This window comes from Ictalurus furcatus, chromosome 17 (assembly GCF_023375685.1).
Source record: "Ictalurus furcatus strain D&B chromosome 17, Billie_1.0, whole genome shotgun sequence".
Classification (NCBI taxonomy): Eukaryota; Metazoa; Chordata; class Actinopteri; order Siluriformes; family Ictaluridae; genus Ictalurus; species Ictalurus furcatus.
The window spans coordinates 16,350,340-16,371,613 of record NC_071271.1 but is presented as its reverse complement, the minus strand read 5'-3'; the positions used below and the strand labels follow the sequence as shown (position 1 = coordinate 16,371,613).

General features: G+C 35.9%; 1 protein-coding gene across 1 annotated transcript in view; it reads left to right on the top strand.

The window, feature by feature from the left end:
* The window catches only part of mtus2b (microtubule associated tumor suppressor candidate 2b), a 28,854-nt gene extending 10,383 nt beyond the window's left edge, over nucleotides 1–18,471 (top strand). The window contains exons 5-14 of the mRNA XM_053646736.1: nucleotides 3,910–4,008; nucleotides 5,827–6,020; nucleotides 10,271–10,337; nucleotides 10,528–10,742; nucleotides 10,843–10,948; nucleotides 12,114–12,187; nucleotides 12,325–12,423; nucleotides 12,554–12,673; nucleotides 13,988–14,085; nucleotides 15,039–18,471. Of these exons, the coding sequence (XP_053502711.1) occupies nucleotides 3,910–4,008; nucleotides 5,827–6,020; nucleotides 10,271–10,337; nucleotides 10,528–10,742; nucleotides 10,843–10,948; nucleotides 12,114–12,187; nucleotides 12,325–12,423; nucleotides 12,554–12,673; nucleotides 13,988–14,085; nucleotides 15,039–15,246 (1,280 nt within the window). The 3' untranslated portion in view covers nucleotides 15,247–18,471. The remainder of the gene's footprint in view (nucleotides 1–3,909; nucleotides 4,009–5,826; nucleotides 6,021–10,270; nucleotides 10,338–10,527; nucleotides 10,743–10,842; nucleotides 10,949–12,113; nucleotides 12,188–12,324; nucleotides 12,424–12,553; nucleotides 12,674–13,987; nucleotides 14,086–15,038) is intronic.
* Nucleotides 18,472–21,274: the final 2,803 nt, after the last annotated feature.

The window sequence follows — 21,274 nt, the reverse complement described above, 5'->3', positions numbered from 1 at the left end:
TGTCAAATTATGCTGCAGGCTGAAAAACACAATTTTGGTTAAAATATCAAAATTGCCACACATTTTTAGAGACAAAATAGTATTATATACTGTAAATTGATATATATTTATGAGAATGACTTTTTGTTAGAAAAAAGTTTGATAGTTTCTCAAATTGTTTTACTGAAAAATTTGAGTTTTGTGTAATTCTTATATTATAATAGATATAATAATTTTTGCCTATTCTTTTCAAGGGTGTCAATAAGATTACATAATAGATTATAGAAGGGTGCCAATAAGATTATTATTATTATTATTATTATTATTATTATTATTATTATTATTATTATTATTCTTTGTGCACACATGGTGTGTGCAAACATGTAGGCTTCTTGTATTCAGTACACCAGGCAAATATCCAAATCATGAAGACACTGTTGAACTAGCAGTGTTGGAGTCTTTATAAAGTGATTGGCTTTTTGGAGAGGTGTCTGTCTCTATCTCTCTGCTGACTCGCTCAAACCGTAGCCACAGGACCACATTGGAGGCTGGGATGTCAGTCGGAGTGGTTTGGTGCTGTCAGGAACATGCCACTGTCACTATGGTAGCATTCACACTTCACACCCTGTCACACACAGTGTATGAAACTGTGCCTCAGAGGCCCTTAGTGTGATTTCTTTGTCATCAGTAGTTTTTCACAACCTAATAAGACGCTGATCCTGTTAGTGCCCTGTAATCTTATTCCCATATGTAATGGCTGGGCGTAAGAGCATATATTTAGTCTTCCAGGCTGTTCCACTTCTGCAGGTGTCATTCCTATAGTGGGTAATGCAAAGAATGTTGGCTGTGCAGACATGTAGACATGCAGCTGCTATTACAGCTGCTGTGTATGTCTAGCTTCATCCTTCCTACTTCTTTTCATTACCATTCTGTTACGTCATATTACATCATCACTGATTGCATATACTGTATGTGCACTCTGCCTGTTTTCGCTGCCTTGAGAATTTGAGAAAGGTAACAACACCATCAACACCAATCACACCACCATCACCACCATCAACAACAACAAAACACCACAACCAACAACAATAACAGCAATAACACAACCAACAACAACACCACTAACACCACCAATAACATCACCAACAATAGCACCACAACCAACAACAATAACACCTCAACCAACAATAACAACAACACCAATAACACCACCACCAACAGCAATAACACCAATAACACCATCAACAATAATACCACAAACAACAACTACAATAACACCAATAACACAACCAACAACTACAATTACACCAATAACACCAATAACATCACCAGCAACAACATTCATCATTTAAAAAATAATCTTTGGATTGTCAAACAAAGTGTATATGATGAGGCACATTAAGCTGTTTTTTTTTTTTTCCTTTTAGCGATGGGACTAAATTTTCAAAGGAATGAAGTGTCAAAACTCATGTTTTTGTCATGCTGTTGTAATTAATCACTGTCTTACATATCTGCGGTGTATGAATTTAGCTGAATTTATTTCTTGGACCTGTAATATTCACAAGTATTTTATAGCATGACCATGTAGCGTTCCTTAGCTCTGAAAATGTTACTATTTATTTAATTCTAAAACAGTGCATGCAAAGCATTAAGGATAAATACATCATCATGTGCATGGCTTCTCAAAGAGCATGGTCAAGGCAGAGGACAAACTGTTTCTCAGAGGATTCAGACACAGCCGGTCAGCACTTTTGCTCATGTGACGAATGTGAAATTTGTTGGGTATGTCTGCATCATAGGCTTCTAAAGATGTCTAAAAAGTGCCATCTGGTGGTGGAACAGTGACTGAGCGCTAAGCTAGTTATGTTTTTCACTAGATTTGCTGCAGTGCTTATAGCAGAAAAGACGTTTGGAAATGTGGGAAAGGTGCGCCACCTACTGGTCACAGTCTGGTCTTGCGTCAAGGGAGACCTACTGAGAGAACATGAATAAATCCTTTCGTACCCTGCGTCCAATGTAATGGCAACATATGATTCATTCAAACCTATACATTTAAGTGAAAGTTTATTGATTGGGTGTTAGAGTTCTGGAAAACCAATTAGAGTCAGTTTTAGCACTGCATCGAATAATAAAACCGACATGAATGTCATAAAAGGGATAGAAAAATCATTTGTAAAAGGCAGATGAATAAGGAACTTCAGTTTTATATAGATGTTTAGATTAAAATAATACTAAAATGAATTATTGATTGCAAAAATTGTCTTGAATCTGTTAAAAGGATGGAAGGTCCACTGTGGAAAAATACTTACAAAAACGATTGTGTTGAATGTTCCATGTTGATGAAAACTTATGCTCAGGTTTATATTATACACCTCACCTCAACTTTAAATATTAAATCTTAATCCTTCATCATTTCTTATGAAGGTATTTTCTTTTGTTTTGGTGTAAATTGTTATTGTTTTGTTTAAAGATCTTTGTTTTTTCATTTAGTGTTGCCCTTCATACGCTAAATAAGATAGCTATATGTCTCCCAGAAGGCAAAATAATAACAATCGACACCGATCATCCTGTTCAAAATCCCCCCCCCCCCCCCCCCCCCCGGCTCTTAATGTGTCGTGTTGCCTTCTTGAGCATCAGTGAATGTTTTCACCTTATGTAATAGTTGTACGAGTCCCTCAGTTGTCTTCAGTGTGAAAAGATGGATCTCAACATTATATAGCTGTTGTTGGAAAGGGGTTAAATATGCAGAAGATCCTGGAAAAGCAAAGAATGTGCAGGACCTGGAGGATTTTTCCGAGGAACAATGGGCAGTTTAACTGCTCAGGACAAACAAGGGACTCATGAACAACTATCATAAAATAAAAAAAACAGTCGTGGATAATCCAGGTAACGACACACAGTATTAAGAATCAAGGGTATGTAAACTTTTGAACCGGGTAATATACGGTATACGGTATATACAGTAATGTATATAGTACTGTGCAAAAGTTTTAGGCAAACTGTTTTGTTTTAGTACAAACTTTGTTATGAAGTTTTACTTTATGATTTCCACATTATCGAGTCAGTACAAAAACATTTTAGATTTCCAAACATTAGTTTTCCAGCACAAAAATAAATGTTACAGAAAAAATGTTTGTATATCAGTAAAGAAAGCAGCATATTAAGTATATTAATATACTTTTCATACAAAAAAAATATTAATGAAGGCTGCTGGATTTTGCTGCAAAAATTCAAGTGCGACAGTCTGAAAGATGTGGCTGGTTCTGAAAGATACTCAGTAAAACTTGCAGCTCATTTCCTTATAAAACTGCACTAATTCTTCCTGAGACTACTTTTTTTTTAAAGCAAAAGGTCGTCACACCAAATATTGCATTTGTTTCATTTATTAATGTTTGCTGCTCTTTATAGTATTTTTTTAAATCAAGAAACATTTCATTTCATTATTTTTGAAGGCATCTTTGCTCTACAGCATTTCTTTGCATTTGCCTATGACTTTTGCACAGTGAGATATATATATATATATATATATATATATATATATATATATATATATATATATATAGTTGAAGCATAAGCATTGTTTCAATCCTGTTTCTAATACTTTAAAAAAAATTCCCTTTAGGGTTAGGGTTAGGGTTAGCCCTAGGTTTAGACACTTGTCCATTACCCATACATATGGGCCCATTCCAAAACCATGGGCATTAACATGGAGTTCTTCCCCCCTTTTGTTCCCCCCACATTTCTGTGGAAATCTTTCCCACATGCTTTCAGCTATATAGTGTATTATGATAACATAGACATGATTTAATGTTTTAACAAAGCTGTTATGGATTTTCATCCAATGTTCTGAGACTGGAGCAATAGAGTCTAAGATTTTTTTTTTACAGTGGGTTATTATGCATTAATGTTTCCTTGTTTGTTGTAAATAAGCTTCTAGAAAGGAATTTCAAAGAGATGGAGATGTTGCTCATCCTGCTCTGTCCTCCCCAAAGAGATTTGCAGTGGTCTCGCCCAAACCTCATTCCCCTGGTAAGTGCATCATTGTTCCTGTGTGTGTGTGTGTGTGTGTGTGTGTGTAATATATCTTGATTACCACTCCCACACACATCTCATATCTAATTACACTGCACATGGCTCCTGGGGGTTATCATAGCAACATTACGAGAAGAAAGACCCATTGGAACACAGGCTTGTCCCTCCACACCTTAGTGTATGTATAACTAAATAAGATTAGACAAGCAAAGTTGAGCTCTCCATAATAAATTGATAATTAGTGATGTAAAATACAAGTGAAACATGTAATAGTAATAGATGTGATATTGGGTGTTTGATTGTGGACTTATAGTGAGATACCTTAATTTCATCTACATATAAATAACCAGGCAACTGTGACAAACTTGGGATAAAATCTCTGTGATCTGTGTGTGAGTGCTTGCTTTCTGGTTTTGTAGACATGGACATTTGCATTTTTTAAATCTTATCCACACAGACTATTGCTTTTTTCATGCACTCTTATGTGTATTCTGTGTCACTCAGTGTTTTATGTGTAATCCATACCTCCTAGATTACTGTAAATTGCCCACCTCCCACCTCTTAATACTTATCAATACTTGTGCATGTTTTTTTGTATGTGTATTTGCCAAAGACAAATCGGTAGGATCTTGGGCATTTCACCTTCTACAGTGCACAATATAATTAAAAGATTCAAGGAATCCGGTGTTTGTTTTTTTACATTTTCCACACTGTCCCAACTTTTTTGGAATTGGTGGTTGTAGTTTAGGCCTGCTGTTAAACTGGCTCCTTTCCCAAAGTAATCTCTGTAGGAAGATAATTCAATAAAAACACACAGTAAGTAACATTTCTTTTGAAGTAGGTGTGTAAGTATATTATTTGCAGAAAATACCAATTTACCAAAATACCTGATATGTCATGTGCTTTTGGCAGTTTGCCAGAATTTGACCACCAAATTAGTAGCAGCATCCTTCAATTATTTATTTTAACCAAAAAGGAGCCTTGGAGGGTTCAGGACACCCTTAAGTGCTTTGCTAGTATATTGGCTTACCTGAGGACGGATACTCATGTGGCAGTACCTATTGTTCTGTTGCCAATACCATAGCAAACTAGTTTTCCACATACTCTGGATAAATATGCTGTGAGGTTGCCTTGTGTTAGCTAGTTGATTTTGACCATGAAATGACTTTTGGCAATCTACAAACATAAATATGACTGTTAGCTATGAGACTAGCAGTTCCCTTACATTTATAATTATACTCCTGAATTAAAGAAGTTGTTTAGTCTTCCATGTTTGGCAAATCTTTCATGGAACAGAATTATTGGAATGTCTACAATGGGAATGGTGCATGTGATGCTCTGTAGATAACCTCCATGATCTCTATGTGATGACCATAAAGAGCATTTGCCCCTCAAATTGGAGTAAGCAAAAGCTGCCTGAAAACTTTGACTGAATGAAAATTGCTGCCATTAATTGTAACCCAGCATATACATTAAACTAAAAATTGCTATTTTACAGAGTTAGCATGAATTGTGTTGTGCTAAGGATTACATCTATGTTACTAAATGTCTTTTCAAAGCTGTTAAAAAGATTAAAACAAGATTTTTAACACTTGACTTAACCAAGTTAGCAAGGGATTTTTTTTACACTGCAAATTCTGAGGCTTTAATTACAGAAGTAAACGATTTAGTCACTGTTAGCAGGCAGAGTATGGTTCTTTTGTTTTATACCCTTTCCATCTCATCTGATCTTGGAGACACACTGTTTAATCCCATGTTTTTATATCGATGGAATGGTAATAAAGTTGACTTCCCATTTGTATGGTTGTGTATCAGTGCGTCAGAAGTCATGTGTGGCGCGTCTCGGAGGTCGGACGGAGGGACTGGATGAACGCCTCCTAGCGGTACTGGGGCTGAAAGAGCGCTGTGAGGAACAAGCCAAGCAGATCAGCGCCCTGCAGGCCCAACTTGGAAAAACCTCACTCTGCATGGACATCTTGGCAATTACCACTCAGCACTTCTGCCATAAGGTAACACACAGTCACACCAGCAAAACACACACTGCTATTCATTCACCTGTGACTTAGGACTTGGTGTTGTGATGACACAATATCAATATTGTAATACATTGTCAAAGTCTCAATACACATTCTTGAGATATCACGGGCAAAATGTGTGTTTTTAATAGCATCTAACATTGCTGGTACCTGTAACAGCCAGGAGTTGATCAGATGTTAAAAGCTATTTTCCTTCCAAATATTTAGTTTTCCTTATTTGTCATGTTAAAGTTACAATATTATATATATATATATATATATATATATATATATATATATATATATATATATATATATATATATATATATATATATATACATATATATACAGTGTCTCACAAAAGTGAGTACACCCCTAACATTTTTGTAAATATTTTTGCTGCCAGCGGTTTAGACATTAATGGCTGTGTGTTGAGTTATTTTGAGGGGACAGCAAATTTACACTTTAAACAAATTTACAAGCTGTACACTCACTACTTTACACTGTAGCAAAGTGTCATTTCCTCAGTGTTGTCACATTAAAAGATATAATCAAATATTTACAAAAATGTGAGGGGTGTACTCACTTTTGTGAGATACTGTATATATATATATATATATATATATATATATATATATATATATATATATATATATATAAAAAATCATTGTTTTTTTTGTGGGGGGTTTTTGTGGTTTTTTTAAATGCAGCATTACTGCAAATACATTGACATTCAAAAGTTTTGAACACCCAGAGTTTATTATACTGTACTATAGTTGATTCACTATTATTGCCACAGACAAAACAAAATGATACAGAATAGCAATTAAATAAGGAAACCTATATTTTCTCGGAACTTATAAACTGATTGCTCTTAGATACTAACTAAACAACTAAATGAGCACTTTGATAATAAATAATGATTAATTATTATAGACAGTGCTAGTGCTAACTTAACACAGGGCTAGTATTAACTATGAAACATAAATATGTATTGTGCTACACATGTAATTAGAGAAGATTTGTTCTGATTAAATTACATTCAGACTGTTCCAGTAAAGTAGAATGAAATACACTGATTGAACTTGGCAATTGCTGTATAAACATTAATGGTAGTATTGGTGTAATAGTAATAACTTTCGTAGCAAAAATTCTTTACAAAAAATTATGGCGAGCAAGAAGAACAATTCATTCATTAATTTATTCATTCATTCACTCATCATTAAAACATATTTTAATATTAATATGTATTAGTGGTAGCAGTATATGAGGGTGTTTTTTTATACTAATGTTTATATATAATAAAAATGCTAGATTTTTCTCAGGGTTTTTATCTTGTATATAGATTTGGTTTGAAAATACAATAAAACACATGTGGAGGAGTTAATTAGTCTGAGGACCTACACTGACTAATCACTACGGCAGCAGCTGCTCCCATGGTCATTTACTACAGTTAATAAACCTAATAATCCTTCCTTCTATAAGATGAGCAGTGTAGAATATTCTTTTATTGCTCAATGTTTCCATTTTCGTCCTTGTATTTTTGCTGATTTTGTTGCATGCTCTGCTATTTATTTTCTGTTTATTTGTTTCTCAATTAACTCACAAGATAATTGAATTTATTACTGTTCCTATCACTGGTGGAACTGATTCTTGCAGTCTTCTTGTAAAGTATAAAGACATCTTTTATTCAGGGTAGAGTGTTGTGAACTGAGGATGACCTATAAGACTCTGTGGTGCTATTGTGAGAGTGGGGTCGGCTTTGATGCTTTCCCATTGTGTTTAATTGCTTTGCATGTGTCTCGGCTCCCTGTGGACATTGTTGAATCATGCATTGCAAGAGGCTAAAACAGCCCTTTATCGATCTCATCCTCCCATTTCTCCATCCCTCCCCCTTTCATCCACTTCCGCTTTTCAGTCGACGGACGAGACCCTGTGTGCATTTCAGTGTGTGAGAAGCAGAGAAGATGAGGGTGTGAGGGTGGAAAGGAGGGAGATACAGAGTGGGGGAGAGAGAGAAGGTAGAGAAGAGGGAGGGAGGTAAGGGTGTCTTAGGAGAAGCTGAGATATAGGCGTTTGCCGGTAGCTCTTGCCAAAGCTGTCGTGCTATGATGCCAGGGATGAGGTAAGGCTATTTAAAGGGATGCTGGCGTTCTCCTCTTTCTTTTGCATGATATCACCTTCCCCACGTGTTCTCTGTCTCTCTCTTATTCTCTCTCATTATTTTTCTGCATTAGCATGGGCCAGAGCTGCAGTATATGCTATTTCTCTAAGTCTCTCCCCCTGTTTTGCTGTCTGGATGCTCATTGGACACGGGTAATGCAGGCGTTGCTTTAGTTGCACTCTCAGGGAGTATGCCTGTGTGTATGTGCGTCTGTGTCTGTGTGTATATTGTGTGCATGGACTGATTCAGAGATTGTTCTTGATGTAGTTTGTGTACTTCTTTTTGCTTCTATCTGTGTGAATTCAATTATGTGTGAGCTTTTATGTGTGGTATTTGTGTTTGTTGATTAGCAGCTGTGGCTATCCTCAAGACATGCTAGAGATCAGATCACGCCCCATGTTTACCCTCAGACACCTGAAGCCAGATTGTGAAACCATACTAGTGATCCTTCTCACTGTTCATCATCTTTAATCACTCAGAATGCTAATTTCCACTTTTGTTCATTTTTACAAATTCCTTTCCTTCACTGACTTTACAGGTTGAAATATAATCATATATTCAACATTACATGTTTACGTGCAGTGCCTTCACAGTTGCGGATGTGCCGGGGGTTTAATCCCTTTATAGGACTGAATTTATGGGGTCGGTAATAGGTTTGAACAGTGTCCTTGAAACAGCCCCTGTCATGTCCAACACAAATGGTCTCTAGTAGGAAAAAAACAGAGGAATCAGGGATTTATATTCATGAAAAGGCTCCTTTAAGACCTGCAAGTCTTAGCAAGTATATTTAAAATAAATAAATGAATAAAAAGATCTGATTGGAAGAATGATGTGAATAACCTCACACCAAGAGGTTACCAAACTAAATCAGGTAATACTGTAGGTCATGACCCTGCACTTTGCTTACAAAGATGATGTGTGGGAGATTGCACCTGCAAAGACCTAACTGAAAAAAACCTGGTATAACCTGTATATATATATACATTTTAAGACCTAGAAAATATTACTTCTCCGTTTCTGACTATATATATATAGGATACGCTAGAATGTTCAGTAGTTCATTAGTGTTTGATTCATTATGATGCACTAGAATTTTCTGTCAGAATAACTGTGTACTAAAATGCATTGTTGTACTTACTTTAGGATTATGAAAGTGCTGAGTCATCATACATTAACATTGACATTGATTATGTAGCAATGTCTCTAATGCAATAGATAATATACATAGATCCTGCTTATCTTTATATAGAGCACCACCTAATTTTCATCCCCATGAGATATTTATACTGTCTGTGTGTCACTGTGTTAGTTGATTACATGGCATTTGTGCAAACAGACATGTGAATCAGGAAGAGTGTTTTTGAGTATTTCTGTTCACTTTCATTTTTTACTGGGATCACAATTATTAAGTATTCCACAGATGTTAAAATCCTACTTAGTTGACATTCTCAGTGACTTATGATACAGTCAGATACAGAAATATTGGCACGCTCAGCAAAGATGGATAAATAAAATTATGAAAAATGTCTTGGAATTATAGCTGGAATAAATGGACATTTAAATTGAATGGAATATATGTGGTTATAACAATGGATGTGGTTATGTGGTTATGTGGTTAGGAATGAATGGAATTCCCTAGTTTAAAATATTAGTGAAAAATAAATATTAGTGAGAAACCACGCTGCAAAAAATATTAAATCTTAGCAAGTGAAAATATCTTGTATAAAATATAAAAAATGTATTATGTCTCATTATGAGAAACAATGGCTGCTTGTTGTATCATAATATCATGATGAAAAATGTTAATTAAATTTTAAAATATTCAAGATCGTTTCACTTTTTTTTTTCTTCAGTGCAAGATATTCTTTGTGAAATATTACAGTCATATTCTGGACAGGTTTGGTTACCATATAGCCATCTCAGCATCTATTACAGACTGGGAATAGTCCTTAATGAACTCAATATATTTCATTTAATTGCAAATGTTATCTGTTTCAGGATTTCATTTATTTTTGGTAAGACTATTTTGTATTTGTATATACTAATTTATGCTCCTCTACGTATGTCTGTGTGTTGCAGAACGAGATTGCCTTGGTGAAGGAGAGGGAACTGTCCCTGGAGCTTTCCAGGATCAGGGATGAAGTGGGTAAGTGGAGAAGAGGCTGCTTTGATTCACCTTGTACAAAAACCCTCACAAGATAGAACACTTGAAATGGTAGCATGATGTCATCATGTCAGATGACAAATAGGTACACACACACTCTGTACCACACACTCTGTACCTAATCTCCCACTCACTTCTTTGAAAATGTAAATCTGCCTGTTGTTGTCTGTAGTGGTCAGCGTGGGCCGGTGGGAGTGTTTGCAGGGTGAGAAGGCTGAGTTGGAGCGCAATTTTGAGCAGCAGCTGAGGAAACTGAAGGTGGAGCAGGAGAAGGAACTGCAGGATCTGCAGGAGAGTCTGAGAGAAGAGCAGCAGAAGGAAACTGAGCTTCTGCAGCAACAGCAGAGCAGCCAGCTAGAGCAGTTCAGCTCCTTGCACCAACAGCAGGTCAGACACGTGCATCAGCCGTTTAGCCAGTATTTTTCTACACATGTTCAAGCTCTCCCAAGCTCTAATCCCAAGATTTAATAATAATATGGTTTGTCAGGTGGAGGAGATGACCGAGAACCATGAGGCGACCATGCTGGAGATGGAGGCTGCTCATAACGCCACACTGGCCACTCTACAGGAGGAGCACGCTAGGACAGTCAAAAGTGAGTCCTTTGAGAAATCCAGAAGTTCTAAACCATATAAATAATGAAAAGCCGGAGGATATAGTTAGCATTTTACAAATAAAATGTTATACCATAGCACTGGCTTAGCGGGTTGCATTTGCCTCACACCTCCAGGGTTGGGGGTTTGAATCCTGCTTCTGCCCTGTCTGAGCTTGCATGTATTCCCCGTGCTTTGTGGGTTTCCTCTATGTACTCCAGTTTCCTCCCCCAGTCCAAAGACATGCGTTGTACCCTGAGTGGCATTTCCAAATTGTCTGTAGTGTGTGAATGTGTGTGTGATTGTGCGATGGGTTAGCACCTCATCCAGAGTGTCCTCCACATGTGCTCCGAGTTCCCTGGGATAGACTCCAGGCTTCCCGCACGACACTATGTAGGATAAGTGGTGTGGAAAAGGGATGGATACCATAGTGCTGAATTCTTGATTCTGATTGGTCAGAAGGTGTTGAGTTTTTTCTACAATAGTATGGCTTGGATAAACAATGCCAACACAAAGGTATATATTAACGCACTCATTCTCTTTACTAATAAAGAATTCAAAGAGACTTGTTCAGCAGATGCTCTGCTTCATTAAAAATAATTGTCCTTTAACCGTGAAAAATTCTATAGTCAACATTTTCAAAAGGCCAAGGAATTATAAGGTTCTATCTGACTTGTTTTACATGAATTAATAAGTATGTTATTTGCACACCAGTCTTTAAATTGCAAAATATTGCTTCAGAGTATTTAAAATTATATATGAAGTTGAAAAGTAAATGCTTTGACCTTGTTGCTGGTCAGAACTTTGCAGCTTGATATTTTAAACACACAGAAGCTTATAATTCCAAGCTTCTGGATTATCATTGAAGACTTTTTAACAGTCAGATATAAATCACAGACGCAAATGTTGGTGAAGTGTCAACTGTTTTTAGCTGATATACGTGTAAGCAGTAAATAGTTTAATGGGCTTTCTATTATATTAAGTGTAATTATAAATGGATAAAAATTGCAAGGTGTTTTACAAATAAAAAAACTGGTTGGAAAGTTGTTGAGATATAAGTGAAATGAAGTAGTCTACAGCGCTGTTGTGCTATATTTCTTACTTAACTGGTTCTGGTTTACTTTTATTTCATGGCTTCATTAGTAATAACAGAGATTGTTCTTTCAGATCTCAGGATGGCACACGAACAGCAGAAGAAATCTCTGGAAGAAGAATTTGAAAAACTCAGATTGTCTCTGCAGGTAGAAAAACTGCTTTTACTGTCCAAGCACATACATTTCCTTTTCTTTCTGACAGCCAGTGTGATAAGTGTGTTTGTTTGTGTGTGTGTGTGTGTGTGTGTGTGTGTGTGTGTATTTTTTTATGGTGATGCGTTCAGGATCAGGTGGACACACTGACGTTTCAGAACCGCAGCTTGAGCGACCGAGCCAAGCGCTTTGAGGAGGCGCTGCGCAGAAGTACAGATGAACAGATTGTGGTACTGCATTTATCTTCACCTGCATTTATATATATATATATTCTATAAACATGTTCTCAAAGTTATTTTCCAGTTTCCATATTTTGAGGCATATTTTAATGTGTATGTTTGTGTTTATATATATACTCAGGAAGCTTTGGCCCCTTATCAGCACATAGAAGAGGATCTAAAAAGTCTCAAAGAGGTTTTGGAGATGAAGAATCAACAGATCCACCAACAAGAAGTCAAGATATCTGAGTTGGAGAAACTGGTTAGTGTTACTACAGAAGGAAAGGAAAAAGTGAAAGTAACGCATATTTATATGATCAGGGCTGTAACCGTGGTAACAAATAGAATTACTTCTCAAAACTCATGTGCCTTCTATCAATGTAAAATGATTAGAATCAAATCAAGCGGATGTATTAGATTTTGTCTTACAGTGGTAACAGACCAAAATGGCAGTTGAATGCCGTGAAGGTACTGTTTTAGCATCTAGCCAGTCCATGTCTTTTGTGGGGATTGAGAATCAGTGTCACGTCACACTGCATTGTGGAATTGATCTTGTCTAATATGGTATTTGTTTATTTGTTTACATCCAGTGTTTACATCAAGCTAGTTTTAACCTGATAACCTCATGGTACGTAATCTACAAAGCATCTTATATCTTTTGTACACTTATCTTGCCACAAGCTTCAGGATCTCCTCAGGCTCTCTGTACTTCTGGAAATTTCCAGTGTGAAAACAAACTTTTAAATACTGTGACAAAATTAGCTTTTCATTTCCATTTTTAAATGATATTTGTATTGTCTAAAAGAGTTTGTTTTGGGTAAACCACATGATAGGTTCTGTGGGTAATCACAATGTCAGCCATACTATCCTCTTTCTGTAAACCTGGGCATTCTTGGACCAAATGTACCATACTCTCTTATGGATGCCTGAAGTCTGGCTTGCAAGACTAACGTCAAGCATATGATGCAGAAAGGATCTTATGGTTATGTTGTGACTAACAACACTGCATTACCTGCTTATGGAGAGTTAACAAAGAAAATACTTTATAAGGATAAACTACATTCAGCTTTCAATCAGTATTTTTTTTTATTATTATTTACTGTGGCTTGAGCTCATACTGCTTTAAACAATTCAGCAATCACAGGTTACAATTACAAGCTCATGTACAGGAGGAAAAAAAGAATGTGAAAAGGACTTACAGATTACTGACAGAAAAGTCATTTGAGCAACATGTCAACTATGTAACATTCATTTAAGCTCACAATCTCTAAAATGTCACTGCGGTTTAAAGAAGCCTTGGAACGTGCCGAATAGCACTGCATCTCAGTTTGACTTGGCACACATAACTATTCAGCAAAAACTGTAACACTGACTTGTTCTTAACAACAACATCAACAGCAACAACAGCTACAACAATCAGGACTGAATCACCAAGTTAAAGGTTCATACCTATTCTGATCATTTTGATAAAAAAAAAAACTTTTAATGTATTATGCAATATTGTGCATAATTCCAATGCTCTTTTAGTATATATCTGTAGATCTGAAGAAGTACATTTTTATGTGTGTCTGTACAGGCCCAGAAAAATGCCTTGTTGGAGGAGCGTGTTCAGGTGCTACAGCAGCAGAATGAGGACCTTAAGGCGAGAATAGATCTCAACCTTGCCATGTCCAGGTCTCTACACATCTGTACATTAAAGATCACTGAAAGACGCAATATGTGCCAAATGATTATTCAGACCTTCAAATAATTGTATATGTTTAAAATCCTAAATCCTACAAACACAAACATACATGGGGTTGATTGAAATTTTATAATCTGCACTTTATATCTGTGAGCTATGTAAGAAAAAAATGTGATGGGGCATGCTGTTATAGGACCAAAGGAACTTGATTACTTTATTATTTACTTTAACAGCATGTACCGAATGTTTTATTCCTCTTATACCACAGCAGTTTTTCAAGACTAATGTTTTTTTTTAAAAAAAAGAATGAAGTTGTAAATTTGATCAGTTTACAGTTGTGTTTAATGTTGTGGAATGTCCACAAAATAAGTTAGTTCCTGTTATCACTTGTATTATAGAAGTGCCAGCCTCTCTTTTTCTCTCTTTTGAAGTTAATAAGAAAAATAGAGAAAGTGCAAAGTCCCCCATTGTGAAGAATTTCTCATGTCAGAAAAGATACAGATTAGCTTTGACTGTTACAAATCACTGACACTGGAGATGCCTTTTAAAACTTTTAAATAAATGTCTACTCACAGACACTTTCACCATATCAAAGATTACACACACACATCAGTTCATTTGGAGCGTCTGCCGTACAAGTCCCTGTATGAGTTGTTACTATCGAAAACAATAATGTATTAGTGCATTAATGTAAACCTGTGCTTTACCTACTGTCGGAGCTGCTGTCACAGAAAATGATCAGAATTTTCAAAATCGAGAATTCGGCGTATTGTGGTACACGGGCAGATAGTAGTAGATATAGAATTATGTTATCACTGGCAATAACTGTGACTTCAAATGGTTAATGAAAACAGTTAGATAACTGAAAGCCTTTGGTATATTAGTTACATTATTATCTTGGATGTAGTTTGCATCAAGCTAATCATTTTCCTCATTCTCTCAGGCAACTGTCAGAAGAGAATGCTAACTTGCAGGAGTACGTGGAGAAGGAGAGTAATGAGAAAAAGCGCCTGAGTCGCACAAATGAAGAGCTGCTCTGGCGTCTGCAGACGGGCGAATTGAGCCCACACATGTCACCAAATCAGTCGCCACTCCATCGACCTTCTCCAGGCCCTGGCTCACCATCCCACCTTCCACCCTTTCCTAGATGAACCCCACTATCCTTCTTTCACTTTCTTCCTCTCTCTGTCTTTTCATCGATTTCATTTCAACTGTACCCTCTTTTATCAAGCGTAAGTTCAAGCAGACACTTAAGGTGCTTTCTGTAGTGTTATAGACTGTATCAGTTGAGTTGTATGTGCTGTAAATGGGTGCTGATAACTAGGTTATCTCAGGAGGCTCAGGAGGAGTGTGTCTGAATTCAAACCCCTAAACCCTCTGTAAATCTGTGTCTTACACATTTTAATTCTGGATGAACAAATGGGGCTCTGTGTAATACAGTTTGAGTATAACAGAACTTGGACAGATAACCCATTCGTTTATTCGTTTTAACAAATTTTAATGACCATCATATATAAACATGAACACAGCCAGTTTTGAGCTGCAGATTTTTCTACCCTACTTGTATCATGCATAATGAAGTACTAATTACCACTGGCATGTTTTGCAAATTGGCAGTTTTAATTAGGTTCTGTGGTGCCTGTATGTCAAGCTTTGCTTTGACTAGCATTTGCAGCTTATATAGGATAAACAGTAAAAATGAAAGCATAAACAAGATACAAGATTCATATACTTAATCATTCATTCATTCATCTCCTGTAAGTGCTTTATCCTGGTCAGGGTCACCCCTGACACTCCCCACCCCTCCCTTACTCTCACCGGTTATATTATTTTATTTCTAAGAATGAAAAGAATCAATATATCTTGGATGAGGGGAGTTTAATAAATAAAATAAATACATATTAACAGATACATATTAAAATATGCCTGCAAAATATGAAAACTGGAAAACGGAGCAAGATCTATAATATATTGTTAATTATATAGCAGTTTCTATTCTTTTCACACCACAAGGGGGCCCCCTCGAACTGACTGATGCATAAACCTTTTCACCAAATAGCGTGGTGCAGGAATGAGTCCTAAAACCCGGAAATGAGTTAGCATTTTTGCATTTCCGGTTTCATCCTCCCGAAGTCAATGGGTTTTTTGAATGGGTTTTTGGTTAAATGCCTGAAATAAGGTCTGTGGTTAACACAAACTCAAGATATTTTCATGTTTTATTCTACGACATAAAATACATCAGTACTACCCACTTGTGATTTTTAAAAGCTTTTACGTGATTTGAAAAGGACGGTTGCTAGCAAGTGACTAAATGGGACTACAGAGGTTGTCGGGGACATTAGACGTCATCACGCCGAACAGGAAATCTCATCTACTGCAGCCTTGTGTTTATACTCGCGCTCTTGCAAATCATTCCAACGTGTAGATTTATCAATTTATAGTATTTTCCAATTATGGTGTTTTTTGTTTGTTTGTTGTTTTTTTTATTAGACTGAAAGAGTTGTCAGAAGCTTAGCGGTGGTGACGTTGAAGTCATGCGACCGTGGTGTAGTTCGTTTATAGCCTAACTTTATTTATTTTATTTTATTTTATTTATTTTTACTTCTGGCGATTGTATTTAGGCTTGATGAAAAAGAAAACGTGTAAAGATCATAAGCTTTTGTTGGCCACAGAGCTTATTTTCGGTAATAATTTAAAAGCCAGTGAAATAATCCTGTTGGATTTTTTCTCGAGGAAACCAAGGTGATGCTAACTTCCGGGTTGGCCTACAAAAATACCTCATCCCTGCAGAACTCTATGATAGAAAGGTGTGCTTTTTTGCATATATGTTTTAAAATTCATGAATCCCACTGGTGGTCTGGGGGTCCTAAGCAGCCGCCTATACCACTTTTTTTTTTTTTTTTTTTTTTTTTTTTTTTTTTTTTAAACAAACATCCCAGGAAACTCCACAAAGATAGTAACCGTACTTTCAATTCTAGTAAATTATTATTCATTCAGTTTCTTTAAAGAATTACACACTAATGCACACAGAACACATACTTAATATGGATATTTCTTCCCCTTCAAATATATTGTATAGTCCTTATTGTTTGGCAATGAGAAAAATAATGACCATCACTGTTCTTATACAACCAAAGTAGTTCCTCATTCATTCTCTGTTTCCATAACATTTTATGGTTTTCATGAGCTCATTGTTCAAAAAAATATTAAACACAGATTGACATTGGATATTGAGTGAGAAAAGTAAAATATGTTCAAAGTGTTTACATTTGAATAATTTACATTATGCTAATATACTTCACTATCAGGCTGTTCTCAAGACTACTATCTTCTCAGTGCAAAAAAAAAATGTTCATGCCTTCATCTTCTGGTCAGCAAAGTTTACAGAACTCCATGTCAGCCTCCATTCAGGCAAACTGCCACTGCTGTTCCTCTTATGGACTGATTGTATGCTGAACAAACCTCCTGCTAAACAAGTCTTCCGTTTGAACACAGATGTTGTATTTATATACCATTTACCTGCTAAGGCAACACTGAAGACATTTCATCATGTGCAGGAGACAGACCTGGCTACATTGGAATGTTGCTAAGCTAACATAAAAGTATATCAAGATAATACCATAATGCTAGTACCTCAATGTTAGCACTTGAGCTACAATACGTTATGCTGAAACTGCTAGCAGGTTAATATTTTCAGTGATGTACTACTGTCTGTAACATTAAGTTTAAAATGAGTACCAAAAGAAATCTGGAGGCACGGTAAGTACTTTAGCATTGTAATAGTTCAATTATTGAAATGATGTTGTGTTAGTTGGGCTTCTGGTTAACCATGGAGACTTTCAGGATGTACAAACTCAAAGCCATAATGCTTTTCCGAAAAGAAAAATTCCAATCTTCATTTTGGCTTTTTACTATTCGAGAATCATATTCACATTTACGACATTTTCTTCTGTTTTTCCTGCTACACAAACACATACAAACCAGCTCATAAATGGCTTAACAACTAGCCATTAAATAAGATTATTAAGAATAAATCCTGGGAACTGAGACTGGGAGCCAAAGGGTTATTAGTTACAGCAACCTATGTTCCATTGCCTGTACGTCCATTCCAGTGAAACTAATGATAAATTATTAATTGAAAATTGGCCGCCACTATAGACATATCAAATACCTGAACCTATATGAGTGATGTACTGATACAAAAGCAAATGTGGGAATGAGAAGGTAAAATATTTGACTCCTTTATGTTTTAAGATAATTTATTATAATCATGAATTGTGTTATTTATTTGCAAATGTCAGTATACAGTAAGTGTACTTAATTTTTCTATAATTGCTGTAGATTTTTACAGTACAAAATCGTATTTAGCTCAACCAGACAATATCTCTGGTCAGTGTTTACTCATTTTTGGCAATCCCACAAACGTCCAAAGCTAAAACCGCTTGTCTCATTCTCTGTGTTGAGCTCAGTATTTTTTATTTTTGTAGTTATTTTTTTGTATTTCATTTTGTATTATGTATAATCATATATCCCAGTCAGAATTTAATCTCAGGTTAAGAAGGTTCTTTTGAAGGCTCTTAAATTCTATAGATGTACAAATAATAGCAACAACATCTGTTTTTAACGTACACATTTCAACTGTATGAAATTGTTATATTTAAAATACAAATCACTAGAGAACAACATATCAGTTAAACATACTGTGGAGAAATCAAGCGAGATTGAGAAATACTGCTTAATGTTTTCAGGATTTCATATTTGATCCATCTGTGTCAAACTGAAATTACATTGGATCCAGTTCTCCAGTAGCCTGTCATGATTTTATTACTTTTGCGTGTGTGTGTGTGTGAGAGAGAGAGAGAGAGAGAGAATGAGAATGAGAATCAATCCAATAGAAATGCATTTTCATTTTAAAACTAAAATCTGAATAGAGTTGAAGTCAAGGGTTGAACTGTGCATTATTCCTTCTCGGTTTCTGTGTTTAAAATTATGTTGTAACATTTATATTTGTTTATATGTTTTATTTGAAAAGAGAGCATGTCTTAAAGCTGTGATTTGTTGTATTAAGTTGTTGTTGTAAACCATATAAGTATAGATTAGATTACAGTTTGGAGCTAGACTGTATTCAGAGAGATCTGTTTTGTATATATTGCACTTTGGAATTAACTGCAAATTCAAGGACATGGATCAGGCACTTTTAAAAGAATGAATGATATCATTATTTACCGTTTACAAGAATCGTAAACTAGTTATATTATATGGTATAACAGCAGGCAGCAGCTATGTATGATCTAATAAATCCAATTAATGTATTGGTTTATAAATTAATAAATAAAAGGACACAGTACCATAGCATTGTATTTTTCAAGTCAATTTTTATTTATATAGCACTTTGAACAATTATAGAAATCCTGATATAAGTTTTAATACAATATTTTAGTTTGGAAGGTTGTGAGTTCAACTTCCAGCGCCACTAAGCTGTCATTGGGCCCTTGAGCAAGGCCCTTAACTCTCAGCTGCTCAGTTATATAAATGAGATAAATGTAAGTCGCTCTGGATAAGTGTGTCTGCAATATTCCATAAATGTAAATAATAAAGCCTACACCGAAGTGTACAGCAGCAATTCATTAATTTGAATTAATGAATAAGTGTCAGGATGTATATGGGTCCAAAAGGTAGGAATACACCCTGGACTATGCACTCACATATTCACACAAGAAGGACATCACAACAAATTCACCTACCTACATGTTTCTGGTAGGTGGGAGGAAACCCACACAGACACAGAGACGATATGCACAGAAATGAACAGGGATCCCTGGAGCTATGAAGCAAAAACACTACCCATTGCACTTACTGTGCCAACAGACATTTAGGCTACTTTTTAATGTATCCTGGGTTCTGACAGATCTGGGGAAAACTGCTTTTTCCTATTATGCACCTTGGACATGGAATAAATTGCAAAAAGATTTAAATCTGAATACACTTATATCTATTGTTGAATTTAAGGCAATCATAAAGAATGTGGTGAAGGAGCTGTGTAATTGTTTTTGGTAAAATATTTCGGTGTCTAAGTACATGTTGTGTTTTTTTTTTGTTGTTTTTTTTACTGTGAGTTTGCATAGCTGCCACCTTGGCCAGGTCTCTCTTGTAAAACAGATCATTCGATCTCAATAGGACTTCTCGGTAAAATTAAAGGTAAATTAATTTAAAAAAAAAACAATATGTTCAGCTCCTAATTATCAGCAGTGAAATATTGTATTTGACCTGAGGAGCTGTATAGGCAAAGATATGCAAATCAAACATACACTGTGGGGTGGCTGTGGCTCAGGTGGTAGAGCGGGTTGTCCACTAATCGTAGGGTTGGTGGTTCGATTCCCGGCCCATGTGACTCCACATACCGAAGTGTCCTTGGGCAAGACACTGAACCACAAGCTACTCCAGATGGCAAGTTAGTGCCTTGCATGGCAGCTCTGTGAGTGTGAGTGTGTGTGTGTGTGTGTGTGTGACTGGATGAATGAGAACCGGTGTAAAGCACTTTTATCCAAAGCAGACCATTTACTATTTGCACACACAAACAAAATAAAAAAACCCAGATGTGTTTTGTATGCCTACCTCTAGTCTCCTCTATGTTCTTATCTATTTGGATGTTAAATGAATAATTAGACAACAAGGTGAATGTTATTCACCAGGCAAGAAAAAGAATATATTAGAAGATAGCACAAGACCAGTATAATACGTATATTATTTAATAATCTGCCTCCATACCTCACAGTATGTATTGTATGTATTGGTACATCATTATCTTTTATAATCAGGACAAACCAGACAATGGACTCCCTACAAGATGGCAGACATTTTCAAGTTATGAAAGAGGTGAGTATGAGAATAAGTATCATAACTATTGTTATATATCAACCTGAAGCAGCTGTTCATCCACAGTCATCAGTGATGGCCAATCCCCAAACTGAAGGTGTGAATTAACTAATTTCATATCGAGAAGCTCAATGTACAATACAGTAAACTGCAGCTATGAGCTAGTTTTCATAGTTATGGTAATTGTAAGTAAATCAGCATTACAGTTTAACATTGTAGGAGATATACTGACTATAAATGTGAACCTGAAAGACCTGTATGCTATTTATACAACAGTTAGTTCTGTTTGAATCACTCTGCTTG